Source organism: Lampetra fluviatilis, chromosome 5 (assembly GCF_964198595.1).
Source record: "Lampetra fluviatilis chromosome 5, kcLamFluv1.1, whole genome shotgun sequence".
NCBI classification, from domain to species: Eukaryota; Metazoa; Chordata; class Hyperoartia; order Petromyzontiformes; family Petromyzontidae; genus Lampetra; species Lampetra fluviatilis.
The window spans coordinates 19,234,402-19,254,373 of record NC_136279.1 but is presented as its reverse complement, the minus strand read 5'-3'; the positions used below and the strand labels follow the sequence as shown (position 1 = coordinate 19,254,373).

The window sequence follows — 19,972 nt, the reverse complement described above, 5'->3', positions numbered from 1 at the left end:
TTAATAGAAGTAAAATAAAAATCACGACGTTTCGGAGGCAACACAAGCGTCCGTCTTCAGGTGGAACCGTCACAGCACGATTGCTGTATCAAGTAAGAGCACAATTGCTGTATCAAGTAAGAGATACTTACTTGATACAGCAATCGTGCTGTGACGGTTCCACCTGAAGACGGACGCTTGTGTTGCCTCCGAAACGTCGTGATTTTTATTTTACTTTTATTAATTTTATTTTTTACCGGCAGGCTGCAGTTCGATTCCCGCCCCGTGACCCCAAGATAAGTTGGGGAGTGATCTTAATTTGGAGCTTTCGTGACTGCAGGAATTACTCTTTGGTTCTTTCGGTAAAGTCGCGTATAAAGATAAAATAATAAATTAAATAATAGCATACTACGACGTTTCGATTGCAACACAAGCAATCATCATCAGGTATAAAAGAAATAGCAACAAAAATCTAACCAGAAAACTATAGACAGACGGATATCACAAAGATACACAGTTGGGGAGTGATATCCGTACAGGCGTCTTCACCAACCCACGGTTGACCGGCGTGGTGAAGTACGGTCGAGCAACCTGCTGAGACTGATACGTGTTTGGGAGGGGGGGGGGAGAGGCATTTCATCCAGCAGTGGATTGATGGAGGGGTGTTTATTATCGTCGTGTATGATCTCACAACGTGGTGAACTTTGTGGAAAGAATGTGTTTCCTCTCCCGCCTTGCGTTTTCGGGTTGTGGCACCGCGTGTCGTTGGGGCACGATGTCTGACGTTCCGCGCCACGCACTGCGAGCTTCTGCGGGGAAGAATCGGTGCGGAAGCGTTGTTGTGCGTCAAAATCGCTGTTGGCCTGAAGCCAACGGTGGAAATTCCACATTGTTGAATTACTAAACGGTGGGGAGGGTGAAGAAAAAAGCAAATGATTTCCATTGCACGTGGTAACGATTGCGACTGACTTTCGTCGTCATCATCAGCCGTGGTCAATTTACTGCTGGATGAAGGCCTCGCTATCCCCGCTGATAGGATGTAAACAATCCATCCGGCAGTCCGCGCACGAAATGATTCCATCAAAACTGAAACTCTTAAACTAGTTTTATTTCACCAGGTAAGGCCCGCTGAGCTATACAGCTCTTTTTTTATTAAGCGACTTGGCTATCATAAATGATAGCTCAACGAAGTGGGCTTAACGAGTAGAAATGTATTGCAGCCAAATACTGTAAATGCTTGATGATTCTAGATGTGGAGGGAAAAACCGGAGGACCCGGAGAAAAATCCATGCGACCAAGGGGAGAACATGCAAACTCAAAGAATATAGCAGGCGTCAGGGTCGGGATCGAACCCATGAAACCCCTTTGTATACCAGGCGAGGGAGTTAACGTCTCACCACCGCCGGTGGATGTCCTCTCGAACGCGTTCCGTTACCTCTGCTGCACATTTCTTGAGCAAAAAAATTAATAATAATTTCCTGCTGCTGTTGCTGCTCATTGTCAATCCGCTGCTGGATGAACGCCAGCCCCCATCCGTGGCGCCTGTGCGGGGTGGGGGGGAGGTGGCTGTGCCGTGTTCGAATGACCGATAAGTGCACGCCCGGCGACTACAATGGGGGCATCTGTTGGTCAGCTGAGCGGTTATTCGCTCGCGAACTGACGGCGATTGTGCCCGGCTTTTATGGCGACGTTGGGTTTGGGTTGTTTTTTTCCTTTTTTCCCCGCTTGCCGCGCACGCGCCGCTGTTCGGTGCTGCTAACCCAAGCCCGTCTCGCCGACGTGCGTGGTCTTGGTTCAGCCCGTGCCAAACCGCAGCCCGGCATCGGTATGCGCGGAGACAGAGGCCCTGCCGGGTTACTTTGCGTGCCAAGAATTCCCTCCCCGTTCGCCGCCAAAGAATCCTGCCGGGGCGGTTGAAGTGGTGGCGACGGCTAAAGTGGTGGTGACACTGGGGTGGTTAAATTACACATGGGTGGTCATTATGCCCCGGTGGTTAAAGTATTTGGTGGTGGTGGTTAAAGTGGTGGCTGAAACAGTGGTTGTTGTAATGCTGGGGTGATTAAAATAGTGGTGGTGCTTTTTGTTGGTTCGTTATAGGTGGTGGGTGGTGGTGGGATGATTCTGGGCCAGTGAAAGTGGTTGTGGTGGTGCAGCTGGATTCTCCACTGCTGGGCTTGTGGATTGCGTTGTGTGTGTGTGTGCACGCAAGATGTGGTGACTGTCGGGGTTAGTAGAGCAAGTAGGTTGCTGTAGGTTGTGCGAGTTGAGGGGTAGCGGTGGTGTAGCGCTGCGCTACGAACCCGGCTACCCGACTTCGATTGTCTGAACCGATTTCTGGGCCTCCCCTAGGTCGACTTGGCCTCATGAATTCCTGGTGTGGTGTGTAAATGTCACCACCTCGGGAGATAAAGGCGTTCAGGCGTCATGCTGGCCACCTACCCCCTCGTGTGTTGTGTCGGCCTTCAAAGATGCTGGCTAACAGCACTTGCCCTAACAGTCTGTTAAGACTATATGGCATATCTTTGTCTTTTGTGTGATTTGTCCCTGGTAATGCCTCATTTATTGACACTTTTTAAAAGAATGATACTTATCCTAGGGTTTAGGCCACACCTGCAAATAAAGGACCCTCCTGAAAATGAGGCATGAGATTCAACGGGGCTTTTGACGCAGTCTATGAATAAAAGCTTAAAACTATATAAGTGTTTATATACGCACGGCCATTTGCCCCGTCCACTGCTGAACGAAGGCCTCTAGCCTAGTGACTGCCATAATTCGATTGCGACCGGCTGCCTAAGAAGGGGAAGATCGCGAGAGTAAAAATCTCTCGGCAGGAGATCAACCCGGTCCATCGCTCCTCCAGCCAGCGTGGGATAAAAGCAGGACCTGCTTTGTGGGACGTTGACGTTTGCGTCCTTCTGAGCCATCCACGGGCATGTCACGTGAATGTGGAATTTCCCCCACGAGAGCGGACACGGGTAGCTGCCCACCATCGCTCGCTCACTCGTTCATCGGACACGCGTCCATTTTGAACGCTGTCCGTCCATAATACAGTATCACCGTCCGTGATAGTTTATTATTTTTCTGGCTAGGCCACGTCAACGATCCCTGACCAAAAACGTGTGTCGTCGTGAACCCTCGGCCACCTGATGCAGCCGAACATATTCCGATTCGAAATGGGTTGGCTACGTACGGTGCGAAAGAAGAAGTTCAACGTAGGTGCATACGCACACGACGCGCCAACTGTAATTGTTTGGGTTGGTTCAAGATAATTCTAGATTTGAAGCTTCCGTGACTGCAAGGATTCATACTCTTAGAGTATCAGATACTCTGCTTTGCTGTGCCTTTTTACACCTGATGAAGGAAGCTTGTGTTGCCTCCGAAACGTCGTGATTTATTATTTTATTTCTATTATTATTTCTAATATTATTTCTAATTTATTTTCATTATTTACTTATTTTTACCTACGTGACTTTACCGAAAAAAACTAAGAGTATCAAGGATAATTCTTGCAGCCAACTTCAGCAGTTGGTACTCGTGATGGTCCAGTACGAGCGAACTTGTAGTCGTCTGACTTCCTGAGGTTTGGTTTTGTTTGTTCTGACTTCCCTGAAGATGCTTTTTGCCGCGGCTCCCTTCACTCTTCTGTCCCCGAACGGATCGCCGGAGAAATCACCGATTCTGCTTTTCAGGCTCTCAAATGCCGAGCGCCACATGGACATCTGCTAACTTCACCGCACTCCTTGTAGGGACTGAATCTTTGAGCTGCAGTGAACCAATAATTATGCCCCTTAGATGTATTATTGGGCACGATTGTACCCGGTAAAAATAATAACTCTCCAAACGAAACGTGACGCGTATATTTAGTCGAGCGGTGAACTGAAACAACAACATGAATATGTATTAACAATTCTTAAAGGAACTCTGAAACCGGCGTTCGTAACAGGCGGCGCGTTAGACGCTTGTAGGGTGGTGGGCGGTTTGACAACACAAATTTGGCCGGATGATTGAAGTGGCCTAACCCCGACGACCGGTGGTGAATTTGTCACGTGGCTATTTTGGGGTCTCTGCCCAAATGTAAAAAAAACACAGTCGCGTTGATCGTAGGGTAATTTCCGAACGTTTGGGTGACTAGGAGCAGCAGCGCGAAAAGGATAAACATTAAAGACTCGTACATGAACGCTTTTTGCTCTGTGGGACTGTCACTGGAATTGGGAGGTGGTGGGAAACGAGTGGGTGGGGGGGGGGGCGTTGGGGGAGGTCATAGTAACTTTGAGATGTTAACTACCTCGCCTGGTATATATGGAGTTCGTGGGTTCAATCCCGACCCGGACTCCTGTATTTTTGAAGTTTGCGTGTCTCTCCCCCCCCTCACATTCAGAATCGACATCACGCATTTAGAGTATTTTGCTGCTGCAATAAATTTCCACACGATCAGCCATTTTATTGATTATCTGTGGCCAGGTCGCGTCTGAAAAAGAAATGCATATCTCAGTGGGCCTTTACTAGTAAAATAAAATGGTAGTTTACAGTTTGAATAAAAACACAGCAGCATAACGTACAAATCGCCCCATTTGAACCGTGCATCTTTCAAGCTAGCAGCGGCATTGATGCCTGCGCTGTGAGCAGTGGCTATAAACGGAAGAAGCACAGAGTGTTGTGCAGACACGGGAAGCTAAGAAACAAGGAAGCTTCTTTCTTTTTTGGGGGTATGTGGGTGGTGGTATGGTGGGGGGGGGTGGAAGTGGGGGTTGCAGCGTTTCGGGCGCTGCGCTACGAACCTGGCGTCCTGAGTCTTGATTCCCACTCGCGGCCACCACCAATGACGATTATCTGAATCGATTCTGGAGCCGCTCCCCCTAGGTTGACTCGGCCTCAAATGAGAACCCGGTGCCGTGCGTAAACATCATCTCCACTGGGAGAGACTAAGGCGGCCAGGCGTGGTGCTGGCCACCCACACCCCTCGTGTGCCAGGGGGTGCCGGCCTTTCGCAGGTTGCCGCTCGCCAACAGCACTTGCCCCCAACAATCTGTTACAGGCTACACGGGGGTGGGTGGGGCATCTTTGGTGAAATGGTGATCTCCGTGGACTTGCCGATACGAAACTTAGCCGGTTCCGATTCCGCCTGCCTTGGCGCGGCCGTCAAAACGTACACCGCCACCTCCTGCCCACTCGGTAGGACGGATGGGTGCAACCGCAGTCAACCTGCGATCGGCGGCAGGCCATGTGTGGTGGGTAAAGTGTGGGTATCCCCCCCCCCGCCAAGGCGTCTGGCCGGCGTGAACGAGTAGGCCAACAAAGCTCCACGGTGCGGCCTTTCTCTGCTTCGATTTCCCCCCCCCCGGCAGAAGGAGGCCCCTTTCGCTGGTGGCGGCGGCGGCGGCGGCGTGAGCCAAGCAAATTGCAGGGAGCTGCTGCACCTTTTACCCGTTTTGAGTGAATTTCATTTATTGCTTGCGGTTGAGATAATGGCTGGCTGGGAGAGTGAGGAGATGGGGAGGTTTGCTGTCTGTACGCGTGGTGTAGCGGTTAGCACGCTGCGCTATGAACCCGGCGACCCGAATTTGGTTCCCGCTCACGGCCAACACCGGTGACGATTATCTGAACCGGTCCTGGGCCTCCCCTAGGTCGACTCAGCCTCAAATGAGTACCTGGTGCAGTGTGTAAACATCGCCACTAGGGAGACAAAGGCGGTCGGGCGTGGTGCTGGCCACCCACCCCCTCGTGTACCGTTCCGGGCCTTCGTATGTGCTCGCTAACAGCACTTGCCCCTACAGTCTGTTAAGGCTATATGGGGGGTCTTTGTCTTTGTGTGTAGACAGTGGGAGATGCTTGGCACATTGGAAAGCGTTGGGTAATCCGTGCACGTGTGCGAGGCGTGGGCTTATCGCTTGCGGCCCCTTGTTTTTTTACAATCGGAATATTTGTTTATACTGGAGTAGGAGGAATCTGATGAGCCGGAAAGCTCTTTTTCACCGATGTCCAGCAGGGGCACGCGGTCAGAACATCACGACAACAACAAACGATACAAAGGCGCGTTAAGGAGTGCAAAGTATAGGAAAGGTAAGAAAATCACTGAAAAAATATAACTAAAAATACATTTTTTTGCCTTACTAGGTAAAGCTATTACCTTCTTTCTTCAGAAGCGACCTGGTCATCACAAACGACGGCTCGACGGAGTGGCTCATCGCGTGGAAATTTACGGCGGCTGCTGAATATTCAAAATAAATTTAGAAACGCGCGTTTTCCAAATGTAATAAACACGGCGACGACTTGGCAGAGGCGACCTTTTTTAGCGAGAGCGGTCGAGCGCCAATCACTACGCAAGCAGTTCGGGGGGGGGGGGCTCGCGGCGAATTATTTATTACTTTAAGTTAGTATCCCACCCCCCCCCCCAGGTCCTTTAAACATTTAACGGGGAGGCCCGGTTACGCGAGTTCGTGCCCTGCATTTTTTTTTGCGTTTGCTTGTTGTTGCGTGGAACCACGGCGATCGGATTCCCGCTGCGATCGGTTTTTCCACCGCGGGAATTTCCTGTGGGAACTTTTCCGCCGATTTTAGTTTTTTTTTACGGTTGTCGTCGTTTTTCGTCGTCCGTCAGCCAGGGTCCTTCCACCGCTGGACGCAAGGCCCCCTCCCTATGGCGTTGCCGCCATCGCTGCCTCTCGCGATCCTTGCGATTTTAAACGACAACACCGAGCACATGCCCGTCTCCCCGGAGGACGTCCTCTCCGACGCGTTCCATTCCTCGGCTGCCGCTCCTGGGCGCCACGGTGGCGAGATGTTAATTCCCTCGCCTGGTATTCAGGAGGTCGTGGGTTTGATCCCAGACCCCCCTTTATATTTGGAGTTTGCACGTCTCTCTCCCAGTGGTCGTGCGGATCTTTCTCCGGGTCCTCCGGTTGTTCCCTCCCAAAGTTATAATCAACGTTCATTCATATTTATTTGGCTGCTATAAATGTCCACACGATGATCGGCTACTTTGTTGAGCGATCGTTTGTGGTCAGGTCGCTTCTGGAAAAATAGCTATTCAGCTCGGTGGGCCTCACCCGGTAAATAAAAAAAATAGTAGTTTAAAAAGTTAATTTTATTATTTTTAACCAAGCCCACTCACTCTTCTCAAGAGTCAATATGAACGTCACCATCTCTTGTGTTGTTCTCTGATGCGTCTCTCCTGTTTCCGCCTCTCCACGTGATTCCAAGCGTGCAGTCCGTCTCTCTCTCTCCGTCTCTCCAGTTCTCTTTCTCTCCACGCTTCTGTGCGCACTTTTCAGCGCCACAACCCAGCGACCTGAAAATATCGGTTCCTGGCCACGGCAAGCACCCTCCTGCGAGGCTGTGGCACTTGTAATCATCTATATTGAAAAACTCATTGCTTTCAGAGCTGCCTTGTCTTGTGTTTAGTTGTTCTTCCCCCCGCACCTCCAATTAGCATGGTTGGCTACGTACGGTGCAAAAGAAATTCAACATGCATACGTGACGTCTGAACCCTGTCCCATGAGGCACTCTCCCCTAGGTCGACTCGGCCTTAAACGAGTACCTGGCGCCACGGTTTGTTGAAAACGTCGGCACTGGGGTCGACGGGTGGGGGTGGGGGGGGCAGCGGTTGGAGGGGCGGTGCTGGGGGTTAAAGTGCGCCGTACCGTGCCGTGCCAACCTCGTCCTCAATCGGCACTTGCCCGGACGTCCTGTGTAGGCGACATGATGGTGGGGGGGGGGGGGAGCACCTTTGCCTTTGTAACCACCTGCACGCTCACTCCCATCTTTGGGCGGCTCGCCACGCGGCGTCCGCGATGCTGCAACCACCGCGGCCCTTTCATGGCCGTCCCCACCGACCGACCGGCCGTCGGGCGAGAGACGCGGTCCGGGGGTGGGCGTCTAAATATTTACTCGACGCGCCGCGGAACGCTGGAAACGACGAGGAGAGAAGCACGCGGGTCGCGACCTCGTTAATCTGCACCGTCGTCGCCGTCGTCTCGTCGCCTCGACAGCCGTTGCGACGATGTAGGCGAGCACGCGTCCATCCGCCCTCACCCCCCCCCTCGTCTCGTAATCGGCCGTCTGCTTCGCCGCCTTCTCGCTTATTCTTGTCTGCCCAACCCCCAAGCCACCGCCCCGTCCCTACATGCATTGATGCATAGCCCTTAGTCGGACGGTTGAGGCACGGACCGTTTCGTCACACTGACACTGTGCAACCACTGGTATTGTCTCAGGGCACAACGATAAGCCAGGTCGCTCTCTCCGCGCTCGCTCGCTCGCTCCCTCACTCGCTCGCTCGCTCACCTACCGACCCACCCACTCAGTCACTCACCTGCTCACTCACCCAATCACTCACCAATTCACCCACACGCTGTCACCCATTCAGTCACTCAACTCCTCACTCAACCACCCACCCACCAATTTACCCACACACTTGTCACTTATTCGGTCGCTCACCCACTCAGTCACTCACCACACTGCAGGTCACACCACTTCTCGCCACTCTTATGGAATTCCCCCCCCTCTCCCTTCCTGGTCTATTTTTCGCCAAAGCTCTCCGTGTAACCCCGCTCAAATCAAGACGTGTGTTTAAAGCTTTTCTATTTAAACTTTGACCGCGCCTATTGTTGCTGGCTGCTTGACGTATTCACCCCTTTGGCCCTGTGCTCTGCAACTGTGTGCTTTTTAAAAAGTAGAAACAAATTTTTTTCATAGAAAGATCAGACGAGAGAAAGGGACATTTCTGGACGGCCACAGCAGACTGGACGTACAACACAAGCACACACGAGGCCGTACGGTACAAACGAGGTCCGAGCGAGAAACCGCGGGAAAAAAAAAATCCAACCCATGAAAAATCGCAATTGACACCTGATGACCGACTGACCGAATGACTTAATTACATTGAGTTTAAATTTCGATTTAAAGCTTTCGTGACTGCAGGGATTCATCTTCTTGGTTCTTTCGGTAAAGTCACGTAGAATGGAAATAATAAAAATAAAACATAATAAAATAATTCTCACGACGTTTCGGCCACAACGCAAGCAGCCGTCCACAGGTGGAGAACAGGTCTGTCGGGAAGACGGCGTCTGAATGAATGAGACTGTCTTCTCGACATACCTGTTCTCCACCTGAGGATGGCTGCTTGCGTTGTGGCCGAAACGTCGTGAGAATTATTTTATTATGTTTTATTTTTATTATTTTACTATTTCAATTCCACGTGACTTTACCGAAAGAACCAAGAAGATACAATGAGTTTGTTTTAATGAATTACAAAAAAAAACTGCCATTAAATAACTAAATATTCCAGCAGGCCGCTGTAACCGTACGGCGTTGCTTCGTAGTCGTCAGGTTCGAGGGGGGATTTTGTCTTCAATTATTCGGGGGACGAGAAGTCGGCGCCTCTGGTGCCGTGGGCGAGTCTCTCGCGGGGTTCACATTTTGACCATACTTCACCCAAGCTTGGTCAGCGCGGCAGAGGTGGTTGGTGAAAGGCGGCAAGCGTTGGCGTGGGGGACGCGGGGCGCGGAGAGGGGGCACGGTAGACGTGGTGGCGGGATGGGGGTGACCTGGCATCGCCTGCTGTCAAAGTTCACCTAGCCCGGCCCAAGCACCGTGATGACGCGTCCGCCACTTGGAGGCGAATTGCGGTTATCGTCGTTGTTGTGTTCTCATCACGCGCGGCTGCGGTGGTTGAGCTGTAAAACTTAAAAAAAAAAATTTTCAACAGGTAAGACCCACTGATCCATTTGGCTCGTTTTCAGAAGCGCTCTGGCCATCACAAATGATAGCTCAACGAAGTGGCTTAGCGTCGTGTGGACATTTATCGCGGCCGAACGCTCTAAAACGCGTGTTGATCATTAATGTGGCGGGCAAAACGCGTAAAACTCCAGATATCTAGCAGGTGTCTGGGTTGGGATGGAACCCATGACCTCCTGTATACCAGGCAATGTAGTTAACATCTCGCCAACGTGGTGCCCTGTGTGATGGATGATGATGATGAACAACCGTGTGACGGACAACGAGACGTGATCGTCGGCCTGTGAGACTCGAGTCCTCAACGTCACCGTGTGGCGGTGGTGGTGAGTGGTGGGATGGCGGGTTAGCGTGCTGCGCTACGCAGTTCGGGAGGGTTGGAATCGTGGAGGTCACCGTGGTAGCTTGAGCCACAGAAGAGCGATTTGCATTTCGCGTCGCACTTGGCGAGATCGCAAAAGGACGTCGGCCTTTTTGCGTAAGTCGTCACGCTGCTGCTGGTGACGGTGGGGGTGGTGGTGGTTGCTGCTGGTGTGGGTGGTGGTTGCTGCTGGTGGGGGTGGTGGTTGCTGCTGGTGACGGTGGTGGTGGTGGTTGCTGCTGGTGACGGTGGGGGTGGTGGTGGTTGCTGCTGGTGGGGGTGGTGGTTGCTGCTGGTGGGGGTGGTGGTTGCTGCTGGTGACGGTGGTGGTGGTTGCTGCTGCTGCTGGTGACGGTGGTGGTGGTTGTTGCTGGTGACGGTGGTGGTGGTTGTTGCTGCTGGTGACGATGGTGGTGGTGGTTGTTGCTGGTGACGGTGGTGGTGGTGGTTGCTGCTGGTGACGGTGGTGGTGGTTGTTGCTGCTGGTGACGGTGGTGGTGGTTGGTGGTGGTGGTTGTTGCTGGTGACGGTGGTGGTGGTGGTTGTTGCTGGTGACGGTGGTGGTGGTGGTTGCTGCTGGTGACGGTGGTGGTGGTTGGTGGTGGTGGTTGCTGCTGGTGACGGTGGTGGTGGTGGTGGTTGTTGCTGCTGGTGGTGGTGGTTGCTGGTGGGGGTGCTGACTGTGGGCGCAGGTTGCGTCACCGATTGCTAAGTTCTGATTTTGTTTCTTCTCTCGAGCGATTTTTTTTGCGTGGTGTTGCGTGCGTGCGCGTGTTCAATTCTCGCTATCGCGCCAGGCCACGCGGTGCCCGCCGTTTCCTTTTGCCGGCCACGTTCGTGGCGCGGTCACCAACTTCCCTGCGGACGATTCCGCTCGTTTCCTGCACGAGGTGGGTGGTGGACGACGACCGCTCCAGCTCTCTCTCCCTCCCTCCGTTCCACCATCTCACTTCGCTCCGTCCCTCCTCCACGCGGCTTGCCCCGACCTCGTCACCGTCGACCGCCCGTCGTCGTCGTGTCCGGCGCGTCGCGCTCGAAGGGCCCGAGATGCGTTCAGTGAAATTTGCTCGGGGAGCGAACGCTTCGTTAGAACGATCGTCGCGTTCCCATCGACTCCCCCCCCCCCCACCAATGTGTGATACAGTTTCGGCCCCAGACTTTCCCCACTCTCTTGAGCAAACCCTTTTTGCTAATGCGAGAAAGACAAATTGCCGAATACATTTTTAAGTAACAAAACATCAAACTGTAACACCCCAGCCACACACGAACAATCACAGTGCAAGATCCCCCCCCTCCCCGTGTAGCCCCCCCGTGATGTCGCCTCCTTACAGCCACATGTTTGAAATAAACACTCGCTCGCTTCTCTTCGCCGCTCAATCACAAAGCCCTCTCTCTCTGGCTCTCTCTCTCGCTCTCTCCGTGACAACAAAGATCCCCCATATAGCCTTAACAGACTAGGGGCAAGTGCTGTTAGCGAGCACCTATGAAGGCCGGAACGGTACACGAGGGGGTGGGTGCCCAGCACCACGCCCGACCGCCTTTGTCTCCCCAGTGGCGATGTTTACACATCGCACCAGGTACTCATTTGAGGCTGAGTCGACCTAGGGGATGCCCGGGACCGGTTCAGATAATCGTCGCTGGTGTTGGCCGTGAGCGGGAATCGAACCCGTGTCGCCGGGCAGCGCGCTAACCGCTACACTCGCTCCCCACCGTGACACACACACACCTACACCCCCAAAGACAAAGATCCCCCGTATAGTCTTAACAGACTGTTGGGGCAAGTGCTGTTAGCGAGTAGCACCTATGAAGGCCGTGATGTTTCCACCACACCACGGACTCATTTAAGGCTGAGTCGACCTAGGGGAGACCAGAGTCGTCACCGGTGTTGGTGGCCGTGAGCGGGAATCGAACTCGGGTCGCCGGGTTCGCAGAGCCGCGTGATAAATATTGGGGCCACCGCTCCCCACACTCACCCATTACAGTGGCACCAACGAAGCCCCCACCCCTCATCCACCCACCCACCCCTCATCCACCCACCCACCCTGCCCCTCCCCGCCACCCACCCACCCCTCATCCACCCACCCACCCGCCCCTCCCCGCCACCCACCCACCCCTCATCCACCCACCCACCCCGCCCCTCCCCGCCACCCGCCCCGCCCCCCCCACCACCCGCCCCTCCCCGCCACCCACCCACCCGCCCCTCCCCGCCACCCGCCCCCTCCCGCCACCCGCCCCTCCCCGCCACCCACCAACCACCACTCCCCGCCACCCACCCACCACTCCCCCACGCGGTTCACGCAGCATCACCACGGCCCCAGCTGTTTTACCAGCTGGGCCCGTGGTGATGCGCCCCCTGCCGCCACGGGACGCGAATCAAATTGGATCGATCGGTCGGTCTCCTTGTTGCGCGATGCATTTTTGCTCGTTTTTCCGAACAAATTGGGCAAAATTCAAAGTGCTCGCCAGAGAGAATTCTCATTTAAAAAAGAAGAACGCTCGTTGCAATAACTAAAACTTAACTCCTTTCTATTTTACCAGGTTAGGCCCACTGAGCTATACAGCTTTTTCAGAAGCGACCAGACCACAAAATGATAGCTCAATGAAATGGCTTAACGTGTGGAAATGTATACCATTAGCCAAATACTCTAAACGAGCGATGGTGACTCTAAATGTGGAGGGGAAAATCGACACGACCCCGGGGAAAACTTGCGCGCAATTCTTAAGCGAGGACACTTCCCGTACCCCGTCATGCTTCTCGTCAACTCCTCTCATCCCACTATTCCACCGTACAAATCGCTAATTCTTTGCTCGGCGCCTTCGCCAAGGCGCTGTATAAATAAAAATAAGATGAGATACAGCAACGCCCGGGCGCGTCCTTGTCTATCTTCCAAAACTTATTTTATTTTTTACTCTCAATTTCTGGTTTGTGCCGTCGGGGAATGTCGCGATGAGCCGTCACGGCCCTCAATCGGTGATGTTGCAGAACTACTCCCCTGGTATTGCTTCATCATCATCGTCGTCGTCGTCGTCATTGTCATCCATGCTCAATTCACTGCTCGATGGAAGTCCTACCACCCCCCAAAAGCCGCCTCTGACGATCGTGCGCTTGCAACGTTCCACCTGGCGACCGCCAGTTCACTTCTTCAGTCGGGCCTCTTAGCCGCGTGTTAATTGCGCACATTTAATCGCCGTTGTGACTATGTTAATGAGAACATGTACGTATTATCTATGTGACACGATTTTTGTTCCTGGGTAGTAAGTGTTTTTATTTTCTAATTGCTTATGCTTCAAAAGTATAGAAAATGGCTCTTATTCCCCACAAACTTTGATTTTGTGACCAGGACTTTGTGTGAAGGAATGGCACAAATGCACACCACGTTTTGTCATTAAAAATAGGTAAATTTAAAAATATCACTGTCCTGGTCACAAAGGCAAAGTTTGTGAGGAATAGTAGCCATGTTCTGTACTTTTGAGGCATATGCAATTTAGGAAATAATACTTACTACCCAGGAACAAAACATTTATATTTTTGTTAGGCAGTGATTTTATCATTGAGACCGAGTGTGTCGTCGCTGTGTTTCCAGGAGACGAATTAGCAGGGAGATTTAGTTTGCTCAATTGCATGTGCCCTGATTAGAGACTGTGTGTGGATGTTGTGTCGGGGAGCGGTGGTGCAGCGGTTATGTTCTTTCGCACCATGTGTAGCCAACCGTGCTCTACGAACCCGGCGACCCGGGTTCCATTCCAACCTCGCGGTCAACACTGTGATCTGAAACCGGTGCTCGGCCTCCCCTAGGTCGACTCGGTCTCAAATGGGTACCTGGTGCGGTGTGTAAACATCGCCACTGGGGAGACAAAGGCAGGCTGGGCGTGGTGATGGTCACCCACCCCCTCGGGTGCTGTGCTGGCCTTCATAGGCGCTGCTCCATAACAGCACTTTCCACCAACTGTCTGTTCAGGCTATGCAGGTGATCTTTGTGTTTTCGCGTCACATGTCACTTGCATCAAAGCTATAAATCTATTCCAATGGCTTCTGTCAATGGTAAGGCATTGTAAACAGAAAATTGTATGCAGGCCGAAGCTAACGAGCGTAATAATAATAATACACGCTAAAGGTGCTTTATAGGCGACAAAATGTGCGGTTCTGACCGCAGTATCAGTGCTCCCATCGTGCCTTGCAATGTCACCTGACTTCCCCCTACTGTGTGTACAGTATCATTCTGTATTAGGCCACTGACTCAAACCGCAATTTTTCGCAAGATTCCCGGAGCTTAAATTGTCAGAACTGAGTGTCCAAATAAGTAGATGTGGTCATCGGCTCACGACGCCGCTGCAACTGTTTTGAGTCCGGGTTTGATTGCAGTTTAATTCAAGGAGTCTGGCCAAAACTTGATGAAGACGTTTTAGTAAAAAAACACATTCCTGCGGAGGGAGCTGGTAGGAACGTTGGGGTGCTCTGTCGATGGCCAGGGTCAACGGCGGCGTGGTGTATTCCACAAATATGCCCGACTGTGAGGGCGGGCACAAGCCGGCGTGAGTAGGTTAAACGTTGAGTTTTATAAGGGCACCACGGGGTGACCAGCCCCACCCCTCCCACCCAGCCCCACCCCTCCCACCCAGCCCCTCCCTGCACGACAGATGGACACAATAATCCCCTGTGGGCTGGTGTAACCAGGAGGTTCCTACCAGTAAAACTATGAAATAGAGGTGGCTGGGTGGTTCATAGGGCACATAATGGCCGTGTCGGATATTCTGGAGTCTATCCATAGGTCAAATGCAGTCTATCCATATAATACTGTAAATCCATATCACACAGACAAAGACATCCATCCATAGCTATCCATATCTTTCCACATCCTGTGGAGTCTATCCATAGACACCTATGGAGTTTAGCCAAAGGTCTATCCATAGTGTGAGTGTATCCATAGGCCCAAACCACTTTCGGATTTCCCACAAATGGAGTGCTTAATTGATTGACAACGAACGAACGATGGGCTGAGTCGATCCCTCCCAACCAAGATTCGAACTCGCACCCTTGCGGTTGCGATCCGCTCGCCCGACCGCCGTGCCGCCTGACCGGGTGAGGTTGAGGTGGCTCGGTGTGGACCGGACAAAGTGGGCGAGCGGGCAGAGACCGTACGTGTCTCCTTCACTTATCTGACTCGCCGCTTGGGGGGAGAAAAAATAGGAGAGAAATTACACAATCCATCGGCCCCACGGCCTGCTGCTGGGTTTGCGTAATTTCAGCAGCGTTGGTTCGTCACGGCGCGGAAAGTCCTCGCTTAACCCGCGGCGTTCATGCAGCGACACGTTCCCGCTTCAACGTGCTTTGTCCGTTCGGGAAGACTATTCGCACAACGCACCGTTATGACGTGGATCGCGTCCCGTTATAACGCGGTTTCTGAGCGGCCGACGACAAACTACTTTCCCGAGCTGCGCGGTTGATTGGTACAGTTACACAGTAGTCGAAGTGATACAGCAGCGTGGTGGCGGCGCCGTACCCTCGGCTATTTGTCCCGCCATCGCGCCGCGCGATGTGCGTAGTAGTAGGAGCGGTGGTTCGCTTTTCGCGTTTTCCGCTGAACGCAGCTCTTTTCCGCTGAACGCACCTGCTTCCCGCGCTGAACGAGGAGTTCTACGGTACAGCCACACACAGCGGACCAGCCGGGCTCGCTTGAATCAATGCCGGTGAATCGCCAGCTGACGTTGTTCAAGGGACCCCTTTCTTCACGATTGCGGGTCCTCGCCCCTGGTGTTGACGTGGGGACCGTGGTGTCACCTGCCGGGGCTCTTCCCTGACCACCTATCTTCACCTCGGTCGCGTAGTGGTTAACTCGCCGTCCTGGGCCTCCCCCTACGTCGACTCGGCCTTAAACAAGTACCTGGTCACGTCGTTTGAACGTCGCTGGATGTGTGGGGCCGGGGGGGGGGACACGCCGTGCCAGCCCCCGTAGGCGCTCACTCGACGCCACGTTGACGCGACAACCTGCGTCAGCTATACGGGGTGGTGGGGGGGGGATTTTTGTCTATTTTTGTTAAAATAAATAAATGTATCGCGTCATCCATAAAGGGGAGTTCTGAATTGTCGCAACGTAAATGGCACCGTAGCCTGGCCTCCAGTGTGAACGTTTCTCCCACTCTGATCTGAGTCTCAATCCCACTGATCCGAGTCTCAATCCCACTCTGATCTGAGTCTCAATCCCACTCTGGTCTGAGTCTCAATCCCACTGATCCTGAGTCTCAATCCCACTCTGATCTGAGTCTCAATCCCACTCTGATCTGGGTCTCAATCCCACTCTGATCTGAGTCTCAATCCCACTGATCCGAGTCTCAATCCCACTCTGATCTGAGTCTCAATCCCACTCTGATCTGGGTCTCAATCCCACTCTGGTCTGAGTCTCAATCCCACTGATCCTGAGTCTCAATCCCACTCTGTTCTGAGTCTCAATCCCACTCTGATCTGAGTCTCAATCCCACTCTGGACTGAGTCTCAATCCCACTCTGATTTGAGTCTCAATCCCACTCTGATCTGAGTCTCAATCCCACTCTGTACTGAGTCTCAATCCCACTCTGATTTGAGTCTCAATCCCACTCTGATCTGAGTCTCAATCCCACTCTGGACTGAGTCTCAATCCCACTCTGATTTGAGTCTCAATCCCACTCTGATTTGAGTCTCAATCCCACTCTGATTTGAGTCTCAATCCCACTCTGATCTGAGTCTCAATCCCACTCTGATTTGAGTCTCAATCCCACTCTGATCTGAGTCTCAATCCCACTCTGGACTGAGTCTCAATCCCACTCTGATTTGAGTCTCAATCCCACTCTGATTTGAGTCTCAATCCCACTCTGATCTGAGTCTCAATCCCACTCTGGACTGAGTCTCAATCCCACTCTGATTTGAGTCTCAATCCCACTCTGGACTGAGTCTCAATCCCACTCTGATCTGAGTCTCAATCCCACTCTGGTCTGAGTCTCAATCCCACTCTGATCTGAGTCTCAATCCCACTCTGATCTGAGTCTCAATCCCACTCTGATTTGAGTCTCAATCCCACTCTGATCTGAGTCTCAATCCCACTCTGGACTGAGTCTCAATCCCACTCTGATCTGAGTCTCAATCTCACTGTGCTCGCTGAGCATGAACCATGCTACTGTGGTACAGTGTGCTTGTTTTTTGTGAGTTTGCGTTGTTCACCTTTGTGGCTTGTAATCTGAATTCCTGGAGCTGGGAACAGTGTGGTTCATGGTGGGCACACGCGCAACGCTTACCAACTCTGCTACTGCCGATGATGGTGCTGATAGTGGTTGGTGGTGGTGCTGCTGATGGAGGTAGCAGTGGTGATGGTGGTGGCAGTAGTAGTGGTGGTGATTATGGTGGTGTTTCCATTGATCTGGTCTGAGTGGGGAGTGGTAATGTAGCGGTTAGCGCGCTGCGCTATGAACCCGACGACACGGGTTGGACTCCCGCTCACGGCCAACACCAGTGACGATTATCTGAACCCGTCCCGGGCCTCCCCTAGGTCGACTCGGCCTCAAATGAGTACCTGTTGGGGGGGGGGGGTGTTGTAAACATCTCGTGGTGCTGGCCGTCCCACTCCCTCGCGTGCCGTGCCGGCCTTCATCAGTGCTACTCACTAACAGCACTTGCCCCTGCAGTCTGTGAAGGCTACCCCAGGGTGGTGGGGGCAAGGGAGCAATCTTTGTCTTCGGTGCTAAAGCTGGTGGTGCTGCTGCTGGTGCTGCTGGTGGTGGTGGTGCTGGTGGTGGTGGTGGCGGTGCTGGTGGTGGTGGTGGTGCTGCTACTGGTGGTGGTGGTGGTGGTGCTGCTGGTGCTGGTGGTGGCGGTGCTGGTGGTGGTGGTGGCGGTGCTGGTGGTGGTGCTGCTGCTGGTGCTGGTGGTGGTGGTGGCGGTGCTGGTGGTGGTGGTGGTGGTGGTGGTGGCGCTGCTGGTGGTGCTGGTGGTGGTGGTGGTGCTGGTGCTGGTGCTGCTGCTGGTGCTGGTGCTGGTGCTGCTGCTGGTGGTGGTGCTGGTGGTGCTGGTGGTAGCGGTTGGTACTGCTGGTGGTGCTGGTAGTAGCGGTTGGCATTGCTGGTGGTGCTGCTGCTGGTGCTGCTGGTGGTGGTGCTGGTGGTAGCGGTTGGCGGTGGTGGTGGTGCTGCTGGTGGTGCTGGTGGTGGTGCTGCTGCTGGCGGTGCTGGTGGAGGTGCTGGTGCTGCTACTGGTGGTGCTGGTGGTAGCGGTTGGCGGTGCTGATGGTAGCGGTTGGCATTGCTGGTGGTGGTGCTGGTGCAGCTGGTGGTAGTGGTTGGCACTGCTGGTGCAAGCTGGTGGTAGTGGTTGGCACTGCTGGTGCAAGCTGGTGGTAGTGGTTGGCACTGCTGGCTCTCCGTCACTGCCTCTCACAGTCGCCGTGCTGCTGCTGGTTGTCGTTCCCGTCTGCGATGCGCTTGCTGCTGCTGCTGCTGCGGTGAGCGTGCTTTTGCCACCGCTGGTGATGCGAGCAGAGGAAGCTGCCACTGCTGTTTCTGCTGCTGCAGCTGCTGCTCAGAATCAGAATCTGCTATTCCTACTATTGCTGCTGTTATTGCGTCTGCTATTACAGCCGCCGCTGCTGTTTCAGCTGCTGTTGTTGTTACCACCGCAGTTGCTATTGGCCGCTGCCATTGCTGCAGCCGCTGGTATTGCACTCGCTGCGACTGCTGCTGTACCGCTGCTTGTGATGCCGGACCGCGCGTGGGTGTGTGTGTGTGCATGCGTGCGTCCTGCGCGTGTGCGTCCGTGCGTCCTGCGCACGTGCGTGCGCGCGCCGATCGCCGCCCGAGCGCCGGTGCTAGGGAGGTGACGTAATGCTCCGAGCAGCAGCAGCGGTCGCTGAGCTCATCGGCGAGAAAATCCGCACAGGATCCCCCGCTAGCGGCCATCCCCCCCCCACCTCTATCCCCCCCCCTCATCCAGCCCAGATCTTCTCGCGGACACTCCCTCCGCTCGCAACCACCGAGCACAGCTGCTGTCTTCCTTTCATCATCACCGTCCTCGTCGTCAGCGTCTTCAGCATCATCATCCTCGTCGTGGTGGTGACCTTTGTCACCTAGATCAGTTGAGCCGGCGACCGCCGTAGTGAAGGTTTGAATCTGAGGCTGTGGTGGTGGTGGTGTAGGGAGGGAGGAGCGAGGCTACCGTCGTGTAGGTGTGGTGCCGTTTGCAGCAACAGAGCAGGAGAGGCGATTGCCGAAGCTCAAGGGGGTAGGGCCGGGGGGGGAGGTAGTTGTTGCAGCGGTAGTGGGGAGCGAGGAGTAGGAGGAGGAGGTGCTGCTGCTGCTGCTGCTGCTCCGATGCTGGAGCTGGGGCTGTGCGGGGTGCCAGCGCAGGTGCTCGGGGTGGTGCAGGGTGCGCTGTGTCGCAAAGGTGAGCGGCACGCGGCCCCTCCACCCCCTCCTCCCAGCCCCCCTCGCCCCCCCTCCCCTCCTCATCCTCATTCAGATCATCCTTTTCCTGATTTTCGTCCTCCTCATCCCGATTATCATCAGCCTCCTATTAGTCGTCATCCTTGTCATCTTCATCGTTTTATTTTGTCCGGTCATTATCATCATCATCTATACCATCCTGTTATTCCACCTCGTCCTCCTGATCATCCTCCTCCACCTTATCATCGTCATCGTCCTCATCGTCATCATCCTCCTATTCCACCTGTTCCCCTCCTCTCCCTCCTGTTCCTCCTTGTCATCTTCCTATTGATCATCATCATCCTCCTCTAAATGCTCCCCTCCATAAACTACCACCACCACCTCGTCACCGAGACAAACTCGCAGACAACGGACGGGTGCTAGCCGCTCTCATCCATCCGTGTGTACGTCGTGGGAAACGCCCAGTGTGGTGTCTCTCTCTCTCGCCCTTTCTCTCTGGCT

General features: G+C 53.7%; 1 protein-coding gene across 2 annotated transcripts in view; it reads left to right on the top strand.

Moving 5' to 3' along the window:
• Positions 1–19,972, top strand: part of ARHGDIA (Rho GDP dissociation inhibitor alpha) — a 47,394-nt gene that overhangs the window by 10,636 nt on the left and 16,786 nt on the right. The window contains exon 1 of one of the 2 annotated variants that reach the window (XM_078857099.1): positions 19,055–19,472. The exons of the other annotated variant lie outside the window; for it this stretch is intronic. Within the exon in view, the coding sequence (XP_078713225.1) occupies positions 19,400–19,472 (73 nt within the window). The 5' untranslated portion in view covers positions 19,055–19,399. Of the gene's footprint in view, positions 1–19,054; positions 19,473–19,972 lie in introns of those variants that run through there. 2 annotated transcript variants of the gene reach the window in all.